At 39.6% G+C, this 22775-nt stretch overlaps 1 protein-coding gene across 3 annotated transcripts in view; it reads right to left on the bottom strand.

Annotated features, from left to right (window-relative positions):
* The window catches only part of prkdc (protein kinase, DNA-activated, catalytic subunit), a 248835-nt gene that overhangs the window by 158101 nt on the left and 67959 nt on the right, over nt 1–22775 (bottom strand). For all 3 annotated transcript variants that reach the window (XM_043688290.2, XM_043688291.2, XM_087986422.1), the window contains 11 exons: nt 22540–22647; nt 20219–20445; nt 16355–16449; nt 15768–15867; nt 13196–13329; nt 11855–12109; nt 9633–9859; nt 6651–6859; nt 5307–5430; nt 2935–3093; nt 514–717 (listed from right to left, as the gene is read on the bottom strand). In XM_043688290.2, coding sequence (XP_043544225.2) covers nt 514–717; nt 2935–3093; nt 5307–5430; nt 6651–6859; nt 9633–9859; nt 11855–12109; nt 13196–13329; nt 15768–15867; nt 16355–16449; nt 20219–20445; nt 22540–22647 — 1842 coding nt within the window. The remainder of the gene's footprint in view (nt 1–513; nt 718–2934; nt 3094–5306; nt 5431–6650; nt 6860–9632; nt 9860–11854; nt 12110–13195; nt 13330–15767; nt 15868–16354; nt 16450–20218; nt 20446–22539; nt 22648–22775) is intronic.

Raw genomic sequence — 22775 nt, 5'->3', positions numbered from 1 at the left:
TTACTCTCAATGTGAAGACGGGACTTCTCCTCCACTAGGACTGTGTAACTGTCTTTCTTACTGATACTGTCATAGATAGAGCTATCTGCAGCAGGCGGATTGGTAAAGATGAAGATAACTATGCTTTTCTCTCTTGGTGATCCTCCCACCACCTGCCACAAATCCAGTCTAGCAGCAGTATCCTTTAACACTGGACCAGATTGGTCAGTCAAGCTGCTGCCAAACTATTCCAGATGGTATTAGTAGCTGAATATTAGCAGGTTTTGAGAAGATTTGTAGTTCAGGTTGAGGTTCTGGTTGTAGGTTTGCTTACGAACCTTCCAGCTCAGTGAGCAGACCTACATCCAGAGTAGCTGAATATATTGGGTATCCCTATAACTACAAATCAATATCCTCTGACAAACAGGTTATCTGGAGGAATATTTAAAAAAGATGCCTTCATTAATTATTGGCACCCTCTCTAATGTTCATCCATAATAATCCCTGTACAATTATAATCTGAACAGTGCTTACCATTTTTGGGTTTTCTCTTGCTGATGTCATTAACTGGGCAACTGCAGAGTTTAGATTTCCGAGCAATTCACTGTTAATGGTTTCAGGAAACAAATTGTAGAAGTATTCACCATGAGAAAAACTGATGAAGTGTCTCTGTGATGCTCCTGAAAGTGGCACAGAGAGTTCAACTGTGTTCAACAGCAACGAGACCAGTTCTTCACACTACAAGGATCAAGAGACAGAGTCTATTTAAACAGTTCCAATTTCATTTTCCAGTAATGATAAAATCTTCAGTTCGAAATAATATTCAAGTCCGAACTAATCTTTCATAGTGTCAACAAGCTGTGTTTATAGAATGTCTTTAATGTCATAAGACAACCCAACATGCTTTATGAGCCTTAACATTTAACAACAAAACACACATCAGAGCTTGGTCACAGAGACAGGTTCTTAAGGAGAGTCCCAAAGGAGCGGTCCAGCAGTGTTAAAATGCAGTTCCAGAGTTTATAGCTATGAAAGCTGAAGGTATATGGTGGAATAATTAAATTCAAGGATGTAAAGACCTGGAAATTCTCCAAAGTTGTAGGACTGTTGTGGTTACAGAGGGTGAAGCCATTGAGAAATTTGAAAAGACTTTCAAACAGAGTCCTGCTGGACCAATGAAAGCAAATGAGTAGGGTTACAGGTGAACAGGGCAGGTGCAGGTTATGCTACAAGTTTTACGCAAGTCCTCATTTACAGAGTGATCAACTTGGGAATGTGGCCAGTATGTGATTGTCTTGCTTAGTGCTCACAAAAGCACAGACAATAGCTTAAGCAGATGAGCTGATGTATAAAACAGGAGGAGGTCAACTTAGTGATGATCAGTTAAGCCAAGCTCAGGGTCAACTGGGACTGTTTAAGACAATACTGGAGACCAAACAAACCATGTGACTAATCAGAGCCAATGGTGCTGTTAAGAGTGGTGATGGTGAGGAAAAGCTGAATATCATTAGCAAACCTGATATTGGGGTTTACAAGGATGTCACTATGGCACTGTGCATAGGTGAGAAATAAAGAGGGACCAAGAGTAGATCCTTGATAGATACCAGAGGCAAGACTGCAGGAACAGAGTGGAGCATTGCAGGTTGTTCCCTTGTTACACCTTGATGTATAGGAATGGAATCAAGTAAGGGAGATCCCAGACAGCTGGAGGAAGAAACTGTGGTCAATCATGCCAGGATGAATTCATTAAATTCTTAATCATTTAACTACCAGCTATGAAATTACTAAAGTAAGGGATTTGGGTGCTTCACAGTCTATTTTATTTAAAGCTTATTTGACAAATAGTGTCTTAATTCCTTAGTTCTAATGCACATTTACTTGTGTCTGGTTGCAGCAAAAGGTAGTGACAACAGGAGATCAGATCCAAGAGATTTCTAGTTCAATCTAGACAGAGCTTTTCCCATTTTTCAGCAAAAGTTAACAACCAGGCAGCAGTAGCACAAATTAAAAAGGCTCACAAACCGAGCTAAGTAACATCACGCTCACCAGAGCTATTCAGAGAGTAAGACTAGCATTAACTGCGATCAAAAGGTCAGCCTTGCATTAGGAAGTGGGATTCCTTCCAAGGGCCATAGGGTGCCCAATCAGAAGGACCCACTCCAAACCTTCAAAGAGGATGCTGATACACTTAGTGGTTGTCCCAAGTAGCCAAGTGACCACTGCTGCTAGTATAAATGATCTTAATCAACCTGACACACCTCTGAAGTAGGTGGGACTTGAACCTGGGACTTTGACTATCACTGCACCAAGAGGCTGTTGACATATTCTCAGTGACAGCAAGAAGAGGGCAATAATTGGCCTTTAACAGGATCATAGAATCCCTACAGTGTGCAAACAGGCCTTTCGGCCCAACAGGTCAACACCAACCCTCCGGAGTATCCCACCCAAAACCATTTCCCTACCCTGTTACTCTACATTTACCCCTGATTAAATGCACCTATCCTACACATCCCTGAACACTATGCACATTTTAGCATGGCCAATTCACCTAATCTGCACATCTTCGGATGCTTAACAACTTCAATGAACCTGAGGCTTGTCCACTATTCAATGCCACTGATAAAACACCAGCAGTTGCAGGACATCAATGAATACACCATTCCTATCATCCTATTAATTCTGCCACACAAACATCATATCCTCTCACCCCAACTGGTTCCCAGCATACTCAGTGGGTTCCCATAAAATCCCATTTTAGAAGTGAAGACTGAGATGTAGTAAATTTTCCAGTACTGCAAACGGTTATTTTCAAGAATTTATTTTCAACCAGAAAATATAAGTAAGGAAAGAAACATAAAGGACCATGGCAAAAGATCTCCACTTGACAACTGCATTGCAATGGAAGATTACTTCTGAAATCCATCACACTTTTTATTTGTTGCAACAGTCACTGACCTGCCCACCAAGAGAAAATGACAGCTGTAATAGTCCATCTGCTAACATCTTACTGCTGACATCCATTGTCGGAAGTGATTTCCTTTCATCTCCAGGTGCAATCCCTTTATAGACAGTTGATAAAAGCTTCAAATTCAGTGGTGGGACAATACTTCCAACCTGTGTTAAATAACAGTAACATTTCAAACTTAATGTATTTTAATATTCTTCTGATCATAGTTAACTAATTCTCACAGTGGATAAAGACATAAAATTTGGTCACTATTCTTGCACAAGATTGGTCAAATGATCTACATGAGAGCCACAGCCAGAAGAATCCAGGAAGATAATATATTTCTCTTTGTTTTTAAACTTGCTTTACAGAGGAACAGAAAAGGCCTCCTCCACACTGGGCTTCCTATACCCACCACAAGTCACATAGTCCATAGAAACACGCACCAGACTGCCTATGATCCCTCAAGTCGGCCTTTTACTATCCCACCCACCAGTCAATTAGCATTTTCCAATGGTAGAAGAGACTACAGAATTCAAATCACCCCAACTGCATGCTGTGGAGCTCAAGACAGCTTACAAAACTGTCTTGGTCCCTGCCAATATGACACTCACCCCAAGTTAAATTTAAGCTTGCATTTCAGACTTAGAGTCATAGCATGGAAACAGACCCTTCAGTCCTACCTGTCCATGCCGACCAGATATCCCAACCCAATCTAGTCCCACCTGTCAGTACCCAGCCCATATCCCTCCAAACCCTTCCTATTCGTATACCCATCCAAATGCCTCTTAAAGTTGCAATTGTACCAGCTTCCACCACTTCCTCTGGCAGCTCATTCCATACGCGCACTACCCTCTGCGTGAAAACGTTGCCCCTTAGGTCTCTTCTTTATCTTTCCCCTCTCACCCTAAACCTATGCCCTCTAGTTCTGGACTCCCTGACCCCAGGGAAAAGACTTTGTCTATTTATCCCACCCATGACCCTCATAATTTTGTAAACCTCTATAAGGTCTCCCCTCAGCCTCCGACGCTCCAGGGAAAACAGCCCCAGCCTTTTCAGCCTCCCCCCATAGCTCAAATCCTCCAAACCTGGCAACATCCTTGTAACTCTTTTCTGAACCCTTTCAAGTTTCACAACATCTTTCAGATAGGAAGGAGACCAGAATTGCACGCAATATTCCAAAGTGGCCTAGCCAATGTCCTGTACAGCCGCAACATGACCTCCCAACTCCTGTACTCAATACTCTGACCAATAAAGGAAAGCATACCAAACACCTTCTTCACTATCCTATCTACCTGCGATTCCACTTTCAAGGAGCTATGAACCTGCACTCCAAGGTCTCTTTGTTCAGCAACACTCCCTAGGACCTTACCATTAAGTGCATAAGTCCTGCTAAGATTTGCTTTCCCAAAATGCATCACCTCGCATTTATCTGAATTCAACTCCATCTGCCACTTTTCAGCCCACTGGCCCATCTGGTCCAGATCCTGTTGTAATCTAAAGTAACCCTCTTCGCTGTCCACTACACCTCCAATTTTGGTGTCATCTGCAAACTTACTAACTGTACCTCTTATGCTCGCATCCAAATCATTTATGTAAATGACAAAAAGTAGAGGACCGATCCTTGAAGCACTCCACTGGTCACAGGCCTCCAGTCTGAAAAACAACCCTCCACCACCACCCTCTGTCTTCTACCTTTGAGCCAGTTCTGTATCCAAATGGCTAGTTCTCCCTGTATTCCATGAGATCTAACCTTGCTAATCAGTCTCGCATGGGGAACTTTGTCGAACGCCTTACTGAAGTCCATACAGATCACATCTACTGCTCTGTTCATCTACTTCTTGTTCATACTGGGCATTATCTTGATTTCAGTGGCAATCTTACCCTCTTACATCTCACCTTTTTTTTGCCAGGACAGAAGATACCCTTACCATGGAGGGATAATTCTGGCGTATCGCAGGCTGAATTTTCTTACTTCAATGAGAGATGGCACTCAGATCTATTTTGTTAATAAAATCACTTCAAACTCATTACACTGACATAAAACTTTAAAGAAAAATCCTATATCGTGCCAGACACTGCTCTTCATCTCAACAGCAATTAACGTTTGGGTGTGAAATTGCATTTTACAATTGGAAATATTAACATGAAGCACTGCTTCAGGAATAAATTAATGTTGTTTCAACTGTCTGCTGCATATTTGAGAATTCTTTAGATAAGTATTTTCCCAATCAACCTGTTAAGCAATGTTATGTCACGCTTCTGGAGAATGTGGAACTTGAACCCCACTCTCCTATGAATGCTGCAGATACGATACAAGAAAAAAAACTACTTCGATATGTATGGGACTTAACTGTTGATTTTGTGATGTAAAAATTACCTGGCACTTCAATACAGAGTTCAGAAGTCCAGCCTTGTGGAGTTGTTTGCAGGCTAACAGTATGGAGTTCAATTTGGCATGATCTGACTGACTGTATAGATCAACATTACACAGATCTTCAATGCTGTCACACACATAAACACATAAGTTAAACGTTAAAACATGCAGAAATGCTGGAAATCTGAAATTAAAACAATCTTTTATGACTTGAAACAGAAATGATGGGTTAACATTTTGTGTCAACACCTTTGACAAAACAATGGTCTGATGCAAGAGTTTGGCCTGAAATCTTAAGCAATTTTGCAGATAGCAATCTAACGTTTTCATATTTACAACATTAAAAAAAAAATCATGTATCAGTCTTTTTCTTCCATGACAGTCTTTGTGTTAAATGAATTTCCTCATCTTTTCCAGCAGATCCCTTCCGCTTTTGCGATACCGAGATGATGCTTATGGGAGTCCTTCAGTCAATCTACCAAAAAATGCAAAATTTGAGCCGGATTCTTCTCCCTCATTGGTTTTAGACCATGAGACCAAAAGGCGTAGGAACTGAAGCAGACCATTTAGTTCATCAAGTATGCTTTGCTATTCAGTGAGTTCACAGTTAATCTGATAATCCTCAATTTCACTTTCCTGCCCTTTCACTGTAACCGAAGAAGGGCTTATGCCCGAAACGTTGATTCTCCTGTTCCTTGGATGCTGCCTGACCTGCTGCGCTTTTCCAGCAACACATTTTCAGCTCTGATCTCCAGCATCTGCAGCCCTCACTTTCTCTCTTTCACTGTAACCATCCCCTTACTGATAAAAAAAACATCTCAGTCTTGAATATGCTTTAATAGCGTCAACAGCATTCTGTGATTAAAATTTCCACAGATTCACAACACTTGGAGAGAAAAATATTCCTCCTTATCTCTAACTTAAATGTATGACCCTTATTGAGATTATGCCCTCTGTTCCTCGACTCTCCCACAAGGCAGAACAACCTTCCTACACCTACCCCATAGTTTCCAAAGAACCTTTAATTTTCAAGAAGGTGTCCTCTCTTTCTTATAAATTGCAATGAGTACAGTCCCAACCTCCTCCTTCTACTTGGGGTCAGTCTAATGCATCTTCTCTGGACTGTCTCCTACACCAGAAAATCTTTTCCAGAAACAAACACAAATTGTTGGGAAAACTCAGCAAGTCTGGCAGCATCTGGGGACAGAAAGAAGTGTTAATGTTTTGAGACCCTCAGAAGAAGGGTCCCCAGACTTCAAGTGTTAAACTTGTTTTCCCTCCACAGATGTGCCAAACCTGTCGGCTCACATTTTAATTCATTATTATTCCTGTAACATCTAATTTTACCTGTGTGACTTAAGCCTTTTTTTCATGCTGCACTCTAATGATTCTTGATAAGGCGATCTTAGTGCTGCTTTCAACAACCTCACACAGATATCTGGTAGACCTTTCATCACTTGTACATCTGCCATATTAAATCCAATACTCGGTGGATCAATGACTACTGTTGCTACAAGTTCGAACAGGGTGGAATTTAGTAAGTATTTCTCCAGCATCTGAATGGAAAAGGGAAAAAAATGCAAAGAAATTTTAGAAGAATATAGTCTGTTCAACCAAAAAGAAAAGTCAAACATGAACTCACATGGTTCAATACATCAGTTCGGCTGCAGGTATCTGTGAATGAATGGAAAGCAAGAATATTCAGGGTTCATATTCCTTGGAAGTGGCATTACAGGTAGACAGGGTGGTGAAGAAGGCATTTGACACACTTGCCTTCACTGGTCAGTGCACTGCATATTGGACTTGGGGTATCAAATTCCACATTACAGGACATTAGTGAGGCCACTTTTAGAATACTGTATTCAATTCTGGTCTCCCTATGGGAAAAATGTTGTTAAACTTGGAAGCATTCAGAAAAGATTTACAAGGATATTGCTGGGATTGGCAGGTTTGAACAATAGGGAGAGGCTGAATAGGCTGAGGTTTTATTCCCTACAGCATCAGAGGCTGAGGGATGACCTTATAGAGGTTTATAAAATCATGAAGGGCATGGATAGGGTAAATAGCCAAGGTCTTTTTTCCAGGCTAGGGGAGTCTCAAACTAGAAGTCATAGGTTGAAGGTGATAGGTGAAAGATTTAAAAAGGGACCAGAGGCACAACTCTTTCATGCAGATGGTGGTGCATCTATGGAACTAGGTGGCAGAGGAAATGGTGGAGGCAAGTACAATTACAACATTTAAAAGACATTTGGATGGGTACATGAGCCAAATGCTGGCAAATGGGGCGAAACCAGTTCAGCATGCATCAGTTGGATGAAAGGGTCTGTTTCCATACTGTAAAACACTATGACTCCAGTAACTGTTACATTAAACCTGCACAAAAACACTTGTTTGGCCTCAGCCAGACTACTGCATCCAGTTTTGGCACTGTACTTTAGGAATGTCATGAATGCATAGGAGAAAAAAAGAGCTTTATACAAATGGTTCCAGAGATGAGGAATTTCACTTATGAAGACACACTGGAGAAGCTGCGGATGTTTTTGGAAAAAGAAACCTGGGAGGAGATCTGATTGCAATATTCATGACAGATCGAGACACAGTAACCAGTGAAAAAATGTTTCAACTTTAGAAAGATTGAGAATGAGAGGGCACAGATTTAAAGCAATTAGTGAAGGAAGTACAAGTGACAGGATAAATGTTTTCATGCAGAGAAGCATTAGGATCTGGAATCACTAACAAGTGTGGCGGAGGCAGGTTGAATTGAGGTATTCAAAATGCAGACAGATGGTCATTTAAAAAGGAAGAATATAGAAGGTTATATGTTCATTTGGAAAGCTAGCACAAACTAGCTGAATGGTCTCCTTCAAGGCTCTAACAATTTGGTGAATAAAAGTAGTGAGTTAGCATTATGCTGTGACATAAAACACAAGGTCCATAGTTTTAATTTCCTGTACTTGAGTTTACAGATCACAGCTGTGATGTTTGAACATATGTATTCCCAACCATTTTCACGTGCTTCATCAATGACCTTCACTCCATCATAAAGTCAGAAGTGGGGATGTTCACCAATAATTGCACAATGTTCAGCACCATTCACAATTCCTCAGTTACGGAAGCAGTTCATGGTCAAATGTAACAAGATCTGGACAATATCCAGGCTTAGTCTGACAAGTGGCAAATGACATTCTTGCCACAACTGTCAAACAATGACCATCTCTAAACAGAGACAGAGACAATCTAATCACCACCTCTTAATGGTGATTTTATTTCAGTGTATTCAATCAGTGTTACCATCACTGAATCCCCCACTATCGACATCTTTGGGGTGACCACTGACTCAGAGACTAGAATTCTATAGCAAGGAACTCATCACCTGACTCCCCAAACTCTTTCCATTAACTATAAGGCACAAGTCAGTAGAATGCTGGAATGTTCTCCACTTCTGGCGTGTTGGGTGCAGTTCCAACACGCCAGAAAGCTTGATACCACCCATGACAAAGCAGCCCACTTGATTGGCAGCACATCTACAAACATCCACTCCTCCACCACCAACACTCAGTAACAGCAGTGTGTATTATCTACAGGATGCACTACAAATATTCACCAAAGGTCCTCAGACAGCACTTTCCAAAGCCATGCCTATTTTCACCTAGAAGGAAAAGGTCAGCAGATACATGGATATACCACCATTTGCAAATTTCCCTCCAAGCCAACCATCATCCTGACTTGGAAACATATCACCTGTTGTTGGGTCAAAATCCTGGAATTCCCTTCCTAATGGCATTGTTGGCCAACCCACAGCATTTTTTGATCAGAGTGGTGCTGGAAAAGCACAGCAGGATAGGCAGCATCCGAGGAGCAGGAAAATCGACGTTTCGGGTAAAAGCCTTCCTATGAAGGGCTTTTGCCCGAAACGTCGATTTTCCTGCTCCTCGGATGCTGCCTAACCTGTTGTGCTTTTCCAGCACCACTCTGATCTAAACTCTGGTTTACAGCATCTGCAGTCCTCACTTTTGCCCAACCCACAACATGTGGCCTGCAGCAGTTCAACAAGGCAACTCACCACCATGTTATCAAGGGCAACGAGGGATGAGCAATAAATGTTGGTCAGCCAGTGACGCCCAAATGCCACGAATGAATAAAGAAAAGATTCTCCTGAGAGCAAAAGGGAACAGAGACAGAGGGCCCAACCAACAGGCAGCTCAAGCTAGAAAAGGCTAAAAATGGCTAAAATAAAAGCATTACTCTATATTATTGACTAATAATTATAAAACTCAATTTAACCAAATCCAAATACTCAGTACATTCTGTAAATATCTGAATTATTACCTTCAAGAAATCCTGCTGGCAGTCCTCCAGGACCATGCTAACAAATTCCATAATACGAACAATGATAGTACATTTATTGAAATTGTAGTCCTCTCTCTCCCTCGGGCTAAAAAGTATGCCTTTGATGCCATAAGCAAAGCTCTCCTCTGCAGCTGTGATGTCATGCCTTGCAAGATTTGTCAAGAAGAAATTCAGGGCTTTCAAGAAGCTGGAATTCTCGTAAGTTCCTGGAAATGTCCAAACAAAACATCCAAGACATTTAGTACAAGGTATTATGCTTATCAAGAACTTCCATTTTTCCATCATCCCTCTGGATCGAGATTTCACCGACAGACCCTAATTTGCAGTGGTTTTAAGAATTGCAATTTACTGACCAGACATGTTGAAACAGGTAACTCCAGAGTAAAGTTAATAATAAGAGAAATACACCATTTGGTGAAGATCGAATATATTTAGAAAATATTTAGAAAAATTTTAAAGTTGAAAATGGAAAACTGACTCAAAAGCAGCAGGCTATAGTGTAAATGTATTTGTATTCAATATTGCTACGTTTGACTATTAAACTGAAATAAAATCACAATTAACCTTCCAGTTCATTGAACTTTATTGCCACTATCTTACCTCGACACAAACAACTGTCTTCTCCTCTCCTGCATCACTAAAATGGTTCAGTATATGGAGCCTTTGCTGGAACTGACCACAATATTCTCTTCAAAAGCCACTCTCCCACTGTACATGTGAACAGTACTCCCCTCACAAGGTTCCTTTCTTAACATCTGGTTTTGCAAGAAAATAATTTGCAGTGGCTCTCTCCCTACACCATACCTCTGGAGTGCTTGAATTCACCTTCTCTTCTCTCTCGACAATTGCAAACACTTGGTGACATTTTCTAAAAATAAATCAGATTGTGCATGCACCCTTTCGGTCTCTCTCAAACCCTCTGAAATTTCAGTTTGTTTGTGTGACATCCAATTCTAGTTGAGCTGTAGCTTCCTCAAAATGAAGCAACTGACAAACCAGAATCTATTGTTGTCAGCTTCCACCATAAATGCTATTTTTTTTATTATTAGTGATTTCATCTCCTCTACAGTCTCACAGGTTGAATCCAGGTTGTTCTCAATTCTGGTGGCCCTATTTGATTCTGGTCTTAGCATCCAACTATACTTGCACTCTATTATAAAGACCACCTTCTGAATGTCACCCAGCCTTGTTCCTGCATCAGCCTGCCATTAAAAGGTTCATCTATGTTCTTATTACTTCTAAATTCAACTAATTCAATTCTCTCCCAGTTGGCCTTACATCACCCACATTCCTAAACCTACTTCATCCAAGATTCATCTGCTGAATGTTAAGTCACAAGTACCATGTGTTGTACATTGAGTCCTGGCCTACCAATGCCTCAAATTTAAGATTCTCATCCTCATTCTCCAATTTCTCCATGCCTTTCATGTTCTCTATCTCTGCAACGTTCCCCAGCATCACAATCTTCAAAGAATGTGACCTTTCAACACTCCTGTACATTATTATCCAGCTCTTCCTTGAAGGGTTCAAGTAAGTCTGTCTCCATCACAGAGGCCCTAACATCCATATTTCCTTTTCTACATCTCTCTGCTTCTCCACCTTCCTTTCCTTTATTCAGACACTTCTTGTACCTTGGCCTTTGGTTAAGACTAAAACATCACCTCTGTTAATATTTGCACCAATGGCTAAATGTCAATTTGTGCCAATCATTCTCCAGTGACACGCCTTTGTACATTTTCCCATGTTAAGTGGTTCAATAATGTAAGTTGTTGCTCATGCCTTTTTCCCCTAATCACACTGGCACTATTCTACCCTGTCCTTTATGATTTACACTGGCAACCTTCCTCAACTAAAACTTATCATTCTTCATCATATTGTTTAAAAGTCATCTTGGCAACCATTCTCCTCTTTCCAATAAAATTCATGCTGGCACTCTTTTTCCCTCCCACCACAGCAGGATAATTTAGATTCACAGTTCTCAACTAGCTGCCATTTTCCCTATATACAACAGGATTAAGGCAGAAGAACAGAAAGGAAAATACTGCAAAAACACAGTAAGTTCAGTACCAAAGATGTGAGACAGAGGAATGTTTCAGATGTAAGTCTTCACCTTGATTAGTGCAAACAATATTTTAATTGTCAAATAGAATAAATTGTAAGCTATACCTCAAATGTAAAAATACATAAAAAAGCACTCTCACCCATTATTTTACTTGGTTTGACCAAATGTAGCCCTATGAAGGTATTGTAACAATCCAGAGCTGCCAGTAACATATCCATCCACTGTAGTGCAGCTCTGACACTAAAAGGCTCTTTCAGAGCTTGGAGGGTGGGATGACAAATAATTCCTGAACAATTGTCATGATCACTGCCAGCTCCTTCAAATTTATTAACCAGGAATGAAACACCATTTCTCCTCAAAATTTCTTCCAACCACAATGATGCTGTTCTGGCTCCTAAAACAAAAATACAGGCATCATTTTCAATTACAGTTATCATTTATTCTGTAATTCTGATTCCTAAGTTCTGAAGAGGAGTCATACTAGACTCGAAACTTTAACTATTTCTCTCTCCACATTCACAGATGCTGCCAGACTCGAGTTTCTTCAGCAATCTCTGTGCTTGTTATCACTTATTCTTAAAAATCATATAACAATTTGAAACAATGGTGGAAACCTGATAGCACATATGGTACTGTGGTAACAATGCACTCTTCCAATCTAATCCATGCTTGATTTGCCAATTATATTGATGAAATAGCAACTGCATTGTTTTGAGAGATTCCAACCATCAGCCAAGCATCTGGAACAGAAAGCTGGAGGAAGAGCAAGATTTGTATTTCATACTATCCAGTTCAAAGTGACATAGTGCAGCATGCTCACAGAACACCAGCCTGCCACCTCAACCATTAGTACTGCAAGAACCAAAGTGACCAGTCAAGCATCTCTGGAAAAGAAAGATTCACGGAACTTTGAAGTTTTTTTATAAATATCAGAAAAGGTTGAGAATTATTTAATTTGAATTAATCAATCCTCAAATACCTTGAACCTAAATTAATTATAATAGAGACATGTAAATGTCATTTGCTTTCATTGTGTTTATTTAAAAGTTGAGAACTGAAATGGGGAGGGATTGCTTTAAAACCAATGTTCAAACATTTGAGCAATATTTTGAAAGGCAAGAAATCTGATACCCACAATAAGCATCTTAAATAGCTGTTTAAATAAGCAGTAATGGAACTGATTCCAAACAGAGGCTAAGGGGTTGTGAACCCATGAGGCTGGGCGGCAATAAGAACTTGATTTTCTTTTGGGGCGGGGAGTCTGGCATGATATTTCAGTGATACAAGTCAGACTGCAATTAAGGAAAGATCTACTTTGTAAATAAATTGCACAACTGACAGTTTTTCATTAATATATCACATATCAAAGTCATAAGTAATCTGACTAATTGCTATTTCAAAAAAAGGAAATATGAAATAAAAGAAATAAATTGCATATTAATTATAATTATAGTTGTTTTATTAAATAAAGCAAACACACCTGGCAAAATGGGAACAAATTCATAAAAGAGCTCCATGCATTTATGCCGACATTCTGTTTGGGGTCGCCCACACTGAGCCAGTAACCACATGACAACATCTGTCAAACATACCATCTGATCAGCAGGAAATCCCCTGTGGAAGTAAAATGAGAAACATAAAAAGAACATATCGTCACAATTCTGGGAATTTTTTTAAATTACAACTACCTGTTCACAGTCATATAGATATCAGAGACACTAGCTGTACAAACTTAATGCCTTGAGCAATTTTTGTTTCTACATTTTTCTAGCCATAGGATTTAGGTATGTCTCAGAACCTAAGTCTTTTCACACTATCAGAAAAATAACATTTATGAATATTACTTCCCATTTCATTATCTTCCCTTGCCATTCTCCTATCTTGTGACTGTTCTACAATTGAGAAGATATTGTGGCAACCTGCTAGAAGGCTTTCATTTATACTCTTCCTGAATTGATGGTTAGAAATACTGATGTGTGAATGCCGAACCCAACTGTACCCCTTTTTTTCGTGGAGTAAATACTTGACCTCTAATCAACATTGCATTGTTCTGCATTTGGAGTATTGTGATATGTAGGTCACTATCATTCAATAACAGCACATTGAAGTGTCCAAATAACAATGCATTTTCAGATCCATTTTCAGACTAAGGACAGTTTCCGTCACAAGATGTGTGGTGCAGTTTTTATTAGGTTCTGCGTTTTTTAAAAATAAAATGGCCAAGTTTTAAATAAACATGGTTTTAAGCTGTGGTAGCATGCGGAATAGTACCCTCAGATGAACAATCACTCATCAGTGCTCACAATTGAATACTGACTGGTGACTAGCATGGCTTCACAAATATTCCTATCCTCAATGATAGAGAAGCCCATCACTTACAAAATACAATACTGAAGCATAAGTAAGCATCTTCAGCCAGAAGTGCCAAGTGAACATTGCATCTCAGCCTCCTTCTGAGCTCCCCATAATGCAGATACCAGCCATCAGCCAATGTGAAGTCACTTCACATGAAATTAAGAAATAGCTGATGGTATTGGATTCTGCACAGACTATGGGCTTGGACATTTCAACAATGATTCTGAAGATTTGTCCAAGCCAAGCCATGCCCAAGCCAAGCCAAGCTAAGGCATTCCAGTATGGCTAAGCCCTAGCATCTACCAATAATGTGGAAAATTACCCAGTTATTTCCTGTCGGACAAAGTAAGACAAATCTGTCTGCCAATTAGTGGTTCATCAGTCAACTCTCTCAGTCATTAACAAAGTGATGGAAGGGGCAGTCAACAATGCAATAAAGTGGCATTTATCCACTAATAACCTGCTCACTGAAGCTCAATTTGGGCTCCACCAGGCTCAGTCAGCCTTGGTCCAAAAATGGATAAAGAGCTGACAGTGACAGCCCTTGACATCAAGGCAGTAATCAACTGAGTTTTGCAGTAAAACTCTCCACTGTTTGGAGTCAGCCCTTGCAAAAAGTAAGATGGTTGTGATTGCTGGAGGTTAATCATTTCGGCCATAGCTCATCAATGAAGGAACTCCTCAGGTTAGTGTGAGCATCTTCAGTTACTTCGTCTGTGACCTGTCCTCCATCCTAAAATCAGAGGTCGGTATGCTCACTGAACTTGCACAGTGTTCAGCATCACTCCTCAAATACTGAAGCAGTCTGTTTCCAAATGAAGCAAGGCCTGGGCAATATTCCGGCTTGGGCTGATGAATGGCAAGTAATGTTCATGCCATAAATGTGCCAGGCAATGACCATTTACAACAAGAGAGAATCTGTATAACTCTCCCGTGATGTTTTTCTTTCCACTCTCTCTTCCGATTTCAAGTTTCAAGTCAGACCGGGCTCAATGCATTCTCTCCAGGTTTTAGGGATTCCCTTCCAAGTCTGCCTCTACTTCTACTCCCTCCTGTCTGTTAAGAAAAGCCACTTTAGCCAAAGGAGAAATTCATCACATTATACAGGTTTCAGACTACAAATAATAATTTTGAGTCAGGTATGCTGTCCGGCACACTACTTAAAGGTAGTTACACATGCTTCTTCGATATATGAGCAAATATATTACGTGTGTCACTTAGTTATACAGAACTGTAAAGTTACTAACTTCAACAGTCCTCAATCATTAAGTTAATTTGCTCAGCTAGGACTGAGATGGGAATAATATAGCTGACTTCAGTGCCTTTAAATTAGGGAATAGCATAGAGTAAATAGACTCGCATTTTGAATTCTGACAATCCTTAGGATAAAGAGATGTGGATGAAGAGTATGATCAAAACTGGAGTTTTTGTTGTGACGCTGCCGAGTCAAGTGGTTTCTTGAAATTCACCTCAACACAACCACAACAGTCACTTTAGGGGAGCACTGGATGGCATCTGGTCCTGCTCTCAAGCAAAAATGCTCACTTTGAAAGCAATGCACAGGGGAACTAAGGGAAAAATGGACTGACCTTACTAATTTATCTAGGAAAACAAAAAAAGTTTTACATTCAACAGGCGAGATTTGGCAAGAATCACAATACTCAAGTCGGAAGTTTCACAATAAGCAACACACAAACCTGGGCACACGCCTTTTGACAGGTTTATTCAACTCATGAGCTTTTTGTTTGATAATTCTTTTCAAATGGTTGATACAATCACAGCACTGCTGAATTGTACCTAAAAAAAAACCACAATTGGTTTTGATTACGAACAATTTATTTTATGATAAAGAACAATTCTCATCAATTTTAAGTCGGGATTTTAATACTGTTTAAGAATTAAGCCTTTTTTTCCTAATTAATTGCAGATGTGTTCAAATTGCATAAAATAATAAAACTTAAGCTCTTCAATCATAACAAATAAGTAAAACACAAAGCAGTTCACTGGAAATGTTTTGATCTTTTACAGATATTTTGCTGGGACAGGTTAGAATTCTAGAGAAATACATCTGATGGACTGAAGTCACCAAAAGAATTGCAGAGGTGACAAGCATACATCCATAAATTAATAGATAAATAGGAAGACACCATTATGCCATAAATATTCTCCCTTTCAGAAGGCTGGTCAAGTTAAAACAAGACATAGTTAACAGAGTCTTAAAAATTATGATGCTTCAACATTGCTGTATATAAAGAAATGACAGGAAATATGATAAAGAACTTACCCAATGATTTATCATCTGCATGTGCCAGAGCAAGGCTTTCCACATAGACAACTAATACCTCAAACACAAACTGCTCAACCAACGCACTCTCTTCCCTAGGAAAATTGACAAGTGTTACCTCTAGCAATTGCCAAATAATTTAAAACTTGATCTTATATGTATACCAATGTGTCATATATGATATTCAAGTGTACTTTGTGCAGAAGAATTCATTTTTCCATTCATGTTAAATGATCAACTTTTCCTACTAAACCATGCATCAAATATAGATATATTGTTAGCTCCAACAATATGTTGCAAGTACAAAGTAGGTGAAACAAAAAAAATGCCTCAAAATATTTTGAAGGGATAAGATAAAATAAACGCTTCAGAGAAAAATACATGGAGTAATGGAAAGGTTTGGAGGATGATCGAGTCAAGATTAGAGATTAGATTAGATTACTTACAGTGTGGAAACAGGCCCTTCAGCCCAACAATTCCACACCGACTCCCTGAAGAGCAACCCACCCAGACCCATTCCCCTATATTTACCCCTTCAACTAACACTATAGGCAATTTAGCGTGACCAATTCACCTAACCTGCACATCTTTGGACTGTGGGAAGAAACCGGAGCACCTGGAGGAAACCCACGCAGACACGGGGAGAATGTGCAAACTCCACACAGACAGTTGCCCGAGGCGGGAAATGAACCCGGGTCTCTGGCACTGTGAGGCAGCAGTGCTAACCACTGAGCCACCGTGCCGCCCGTCAGAGTCAAGAGTATGGTGCTGAAAAGGCACAGCATCCCAGAAGCAGGAAAATTGACATTTCGGGCAAAAGCTCTTCATCAGTCCTCATTCCTGACCACGGGCTTTTGCCCGAAACGTCGATTTTCCTATTCCACAGAGGCAGCCTGACCTGCTGTGCTTTTCCAGCACCACATTCTTGACTCTAATCTCCACCATCTGCAGTACTCACTTTCGCCAGTATGATCAAGAGTTTGTTTGAAAAAATAACTTTGAGATAGTTTCTCAGGAAAAAGAGATTGAAAAATTTAAGTCTGAAATTCAAGAGAGTAAACCTTTGACAGCTGAATTTCTAATGGTGGGAACAGGGGCATGCAGGATGCACAAAAGTCTGAACTGAGGAACCAAAGATGGTAAATCAACAATCAGGAAACTACAGAGACTGGACAGTGGAGGAGGCCAAAGAGGGATTCAATACATTAGGCAATTGTCACTGTAGATGAGTATAGGGGAGCTGGATGAACAGAACTTGTGGACTCTTGCACCTTACCAGCAAATATTGTCAGCCAGTTCTGCATGACCTTAGAATGTGGAAATACCTCATCTGGTTCTCAGATCCAACTCATTGCTTCATATTGTGAACAGCTGGTGCCCAAGTATTCATCCTGTGGCACACCGACAGCAAAAGCCTCAGTGTCAGTATGACCCATTTATTCTGACTGATTTCTTCCTGTTAGCTAATTCTTTATCCTTTCCAGTACATTAGCTAATATCCCAAGTGCAATTTTGTTAACCAAAGGGGACCTTTCCAAAGTTCTTTTGAAAATCCAAGTATACAACACCACTTACTATTCTTTTATCAAATGTTACTCACATCCTTAAAAATCTCCAACTGTTCATCAAGTACAAATTTCAATTCACAAATCCATACTGTGCACAGATTATTATTATGTAAGCATTCATTATATTCTTTATAACAGATTGCAGAAATTTCTTTACTATTGATGTACAGCTAACAGATCTGTATTTTCTATTTTCTCTCTCCTTAAATAAGTGACATTTGCTGCTTTCTAATCTGGAGGAACCAATCCAGAATTTCAAGTATTTTGGAAGTTGATCATCAATGAATCCATGATCTCAATAGCTATCTCTTTCAATAATATCACATCTTGGGAACTTATTGACTTTTATTCCCATTAATTTCTGCAGCATAACCTTCTTACTACTATTAAATTCCTTCAGCTCCTCATTCACTCTAATCCCTTGGATCTCTAATTCTGAAAGATTCTTATATCTTCCTTAGTAAAAAAGAGAGACAAAGTAATCATTTATATTCTTTGCCAGTTCTCTGTTCCCCATCATAAATGTTCCTGATTTTACTTGTAATGGACTCATATTTTCCAGAGCCAAATATTTCATACTTATGTTTCCACTGAAGCTTTTACAATGTGTTGCTTTTTTTTGCTTGTTTACATTTATATTTGATTCTCCTTTCCTTTATCAGTTTCTTCATCCTCCTTTGCCGTATTCTAAAACCCTCCCAGTCCTTAGGTCTATTATCATATCTGGTAATTGTATAGGTATTTTCTTTTAATCTTATAAAATAATTAACTTCCTTAGTTTACAGTAACTATAATAATGCAATAGTTCTTTAAAACTTATTCATTGCCTCTGTATCATGTACTGGAGTACATATTAATTCAGTTGGCTGGTTTGCAGATTGATGCCAATTACGTGGGGTCAATTCATATACTGGCTGAGGTTATCAAGGACTCTCCTTGTCAGCCTCACCTGCGGCATGGTGACCCTCAGATTAAATTATAACCAGTTGTGTCTCTCTCTAACAAGAGAATGATGGTATGGTCAAATAGAACTACGGTGACTTTACCTTTACAACCATCAGGTATTTTCCCAAATCCACCTCAGTCAATTCATCCTGCATATCTTCATAATTTTCTTTGTTTAAATTTAACATTCTTACTTCAGAATGAACTATCTCATTTTTAAACAAAATGTAGAATTTTATCACATTATGACCCCTAAAGGTTCTTTCTCAACAAAATTATTAATTAGTTTTTTTTGTTACATGACAACAAATCTTCTTCCTCAGGCAGCTCAGGAAGTTTGGCATGTCCATAAAGACCCTCACTGACTTCTACAGATGCACTACTGAGAGCACATTGTCCCAGTGCGTAACAGCCTGGTATAGTAACTGCTCTGCCCAGGACCGGAAGAAACGACAGGTGGTGGTGTGCACAGCCCGAAACCATCATGGAAGCCAATTTTCCATCCATGGATTCCAACACATGGTTCGCTACTGCAGAAAGACTGCTAACATCATCAAATACCCACTGCACCCCAAAAATGATCTTCCACAACCTCTTCTATCAGGCAGAAGATAGAGAAGCCCGAACCCATGCACCAGCAGGTTCCGGAACAGCTTCTTCCTGTCCGTTATTAAACTGATGAATGAACTCTGTAGCCTCAAATAATGCTGATTTTGCCTCATGCGAACACTGTGCAATGTAACCTGTTCATCTCTGTCTAAATCTCTTTGATCTGTACATCCCTGATACTATGATCTGCTTGTACTGCACATAAATAAAGTTTTTCACTGTACCTTGATACACATGATAATAAATCAATCAATCTAAAATAGCTTTTCTCTGGTCAGTTCCTCAGCATACTCCTCCAAAAATCCATCTCCAGGAACTCATACCTCATACTCCACACAAACTTACTTACTGTAAATGGAGACTGAAGTCACCCATGGTAACTATATCATGATCAGAACTCCTGATTAATATCATTGTGCCATTGTTTCCTTTGTAGCTACCCCTCCTAAATTTAAACTGAAAGCATTCTAATAGGCTGGAAAGACTAGATGCAGGGAGGATGTTTTACACTTCAAGTTTGCAAATTAAATAATCAACAATTTCTTAATCTTTTTTATTCAATAATGAAATAGTTAATAACTCTACAATTAAAAAGAATAGGATTGCAAATCACGGAGCACTCAAAAGTATGCTGCTGCATTGCACAAATTGTTCAATTCTGCTGTGAGGTGAAATGTATCGCTGAGGATTTAATTTTGGTTCAGCTATCGATGTGAAAATGTTTAGTCCCAAAGCAACCAACCTGAATTCTCTATATAAGCTGTTAAAGGCAAGGGCTGCCCCAAGACGTTTGAAAGTATTGGGATGAAGAGCAAGGCTATACAATCTCTTGAAAAGGGATTTGGTATTTACTGGACTCTTCTGCTGCTGCTCTGGAGTTGTCTGTTTTATGGACCACTTAAGGAACTCTCGAACACAGTTTCCACAAAAGTCCCTCAGAGTACTGTCCACTGGATCCACAATGCCATCCTAATAAAATTAAATATTTGTCTTGAGTTTTCAGAACAAAATCAACACTGGTTAGATTGCAATCTGTATCAGGAACAAGCACTGTCTAGTGAATGTAATTCACATATCACCAATCAGGAAGTGATATGCTCATCAACTTGTATTGCAAGATCAGTGATGTTTCTGAAATTCATTAGCTTTAAGATATTTTCTGTTAACTAGATTTTTGCAGTGGCTAGAAACATTTTTGAAGGATTGTTCATTTCTCAATTCCCTTTGCTGTTCTTCTGGATACACATTCAGTAGCTGAATATACATGGACATGTTAATAAGACAATCACTATTTGCCATAATCTTAAAAAGACATTAAATTAATTTGAATATTTATTTTGATATTCATTCAGCTCTTAGAAATAACTGGGACAAGTTAAATACAGAAAGCCTCTAAGGAACTTAAAATAAATGTTGAGAATTTTAAGCATTTATTTATCTTATATAACTAAGTTGCCTCATTCATTTCAAACAGGTTAGACAAAGGAGAGCCAGTGGATGTGATCTATTTGAATTTTCAGAAGTTCTTTGACGAACTGTTGCACAGCAGGCTGCTAAACAGGTCATCGTGTATGATGCAAGATATTGTTAGCATTGATAGAGGAATGGCTGACTGGCAGAAGGCAGAGTGGGGATAAAAGGTTTCTTTCAGGCTGGGAGTCAGTGACTAGTGGAGTTCCACAGGGGTCTGTATTGGGACCACAACTATTCACGTTATACATTAATGATCTGGACGAAGGAACTGGATGAAGGTTGGTCCAGTGACTCAGTGGTTAGCACTGCTGTTTCACAGCAGCAGGGACCTGGGTTCAATTCCACCCTTGGGTGTCTGTATGTGTGGAGTTTGCACATTCACCCCATGTCTGTTTGAGTTTCCTCAAGGTGCTCTGGTTTCCTTCCACAGTCCAAAGATGTGCAGGCTGGGTGGATTAGCCATGGGAAATGCAGGGATAGGATAGGGGAGTGGGTCTGGGTGGGATGCTCTTCAGAGGGTTGTTATGGACTCAGTGGGCTGAATGGCCTGCTTCCACACTATAGGGATTCTGTGATTCTATGAATTGAGGGCATGTTTGCAGATGACACAAAGATAGGTATTGGGACAGGTGGTGTTGAGGAAGTTAAGAAGCTAAGAGAGTGGGCAAAGAAGTGGCAAATAAATATAACTGGGGAACATATGAGGTTATACACTTTGGTAGGAAGAATACAGGTGTGGGCAATTTTCTGAATAGAGAATAGCTTTGGAAATCTGAAACACAAATGCACTTAGGAGTCCAAGTTTAGGATTCTCTTACAGTTAACACACAGGCTCATTTGGCAGTTGGGAAGGTAAATGCAATGTTAGCATTCATTTCAAGAGGGCTAGAATACAAGAGCTGAAACAAGGTTCTCGTCAAATCGTATTTGGAATACTGAGAGCTATGTTGGGCCCCTTATCTAAGGATGGATATGCTGATATTCGAAGGAGTCCAGAGGAGTTTACAAGAATGATCCTGGGAATGAAGACTTTATGATATGAGGATGGGTTGAGGACTCTAGACCTTTACTCCATGAAGTCAAGAAGAATAAGGGTGAATCTAATTGAAGTTTACAGAATACTCAGAGGCCTGGATAGAGTGCATATAGAGAAGATGGTTCCATTAGTAGGAGAGCATAGCACCCAAGGCATAGCATCAGAGTGGTGAATCTGTGGAACGCATTGCCTCAGAGGGGTGTGGAGGCCAAATGACTGAGTGTATTTAAAATAGAGATAGACAGATTCTTGATTAGTAAGGGGTTCGAGGAATACGGGGAGAAGGCAGAAGAATGGACTTACGAAACAGATCAGTCGTGAACCAAAAGTAGAGTAGATGGGTTGAATAGCCTAACTCTGCTTCTTTATCTTATGGTTATGTAACTTCCTTGAACTTAGCTGTTTACAAAGATGTTAGTCTCCTTACTTTCATAAACAAATAAACTTCAGTCCTATTTGGATCAAAACAGTTGTTTATAGTCATTCTGTTTACAGGGAATTAAAAGATTGTTTTGAGTGTTCAATTACTAAGAACATAAGTGAACAATTATTACCAGAATAGCTTCAAGTAGCGCCACTGTATCCCGACTTTCAAATTTCCTGTTGTTAGTGAACCAATGGATAAGCTGCATAACAAGTGGCTCAAACAACTGGTTGGTTACCTATATAAAAGTGAAATGCAACAAAAAGGTTCAGCTGTTACCACCACAAAAACCTAATTCAGTCCAAGATTGGATCGCACTATATAATTAATGTCAATTACTCAGTGCATGCTTAATACTGAATAGAA

Source organism: Chiloscyllium plagiosum, unplaced genomic scaffold, assembly GCF_037043375.1.
Source record: "Chiloscyllium plagiosum isolate Xiang-an unplaced genomic scaffold, Cpla_swu_hap1 HiC_scaffold_4, whole genome shotgun sequence".
In the NCBI taxonomy this organism is placed as follows: Eukaryota; Metazoa; Chordata; class Chondrichthyes; order Orectolobiformes; family Hemiscylliidae; genus Chiloscyllium; species Chiloscyllium plagiosum.
This window is presented reverse-complemented; position numbering and strand designations above follow the sequence as displayed.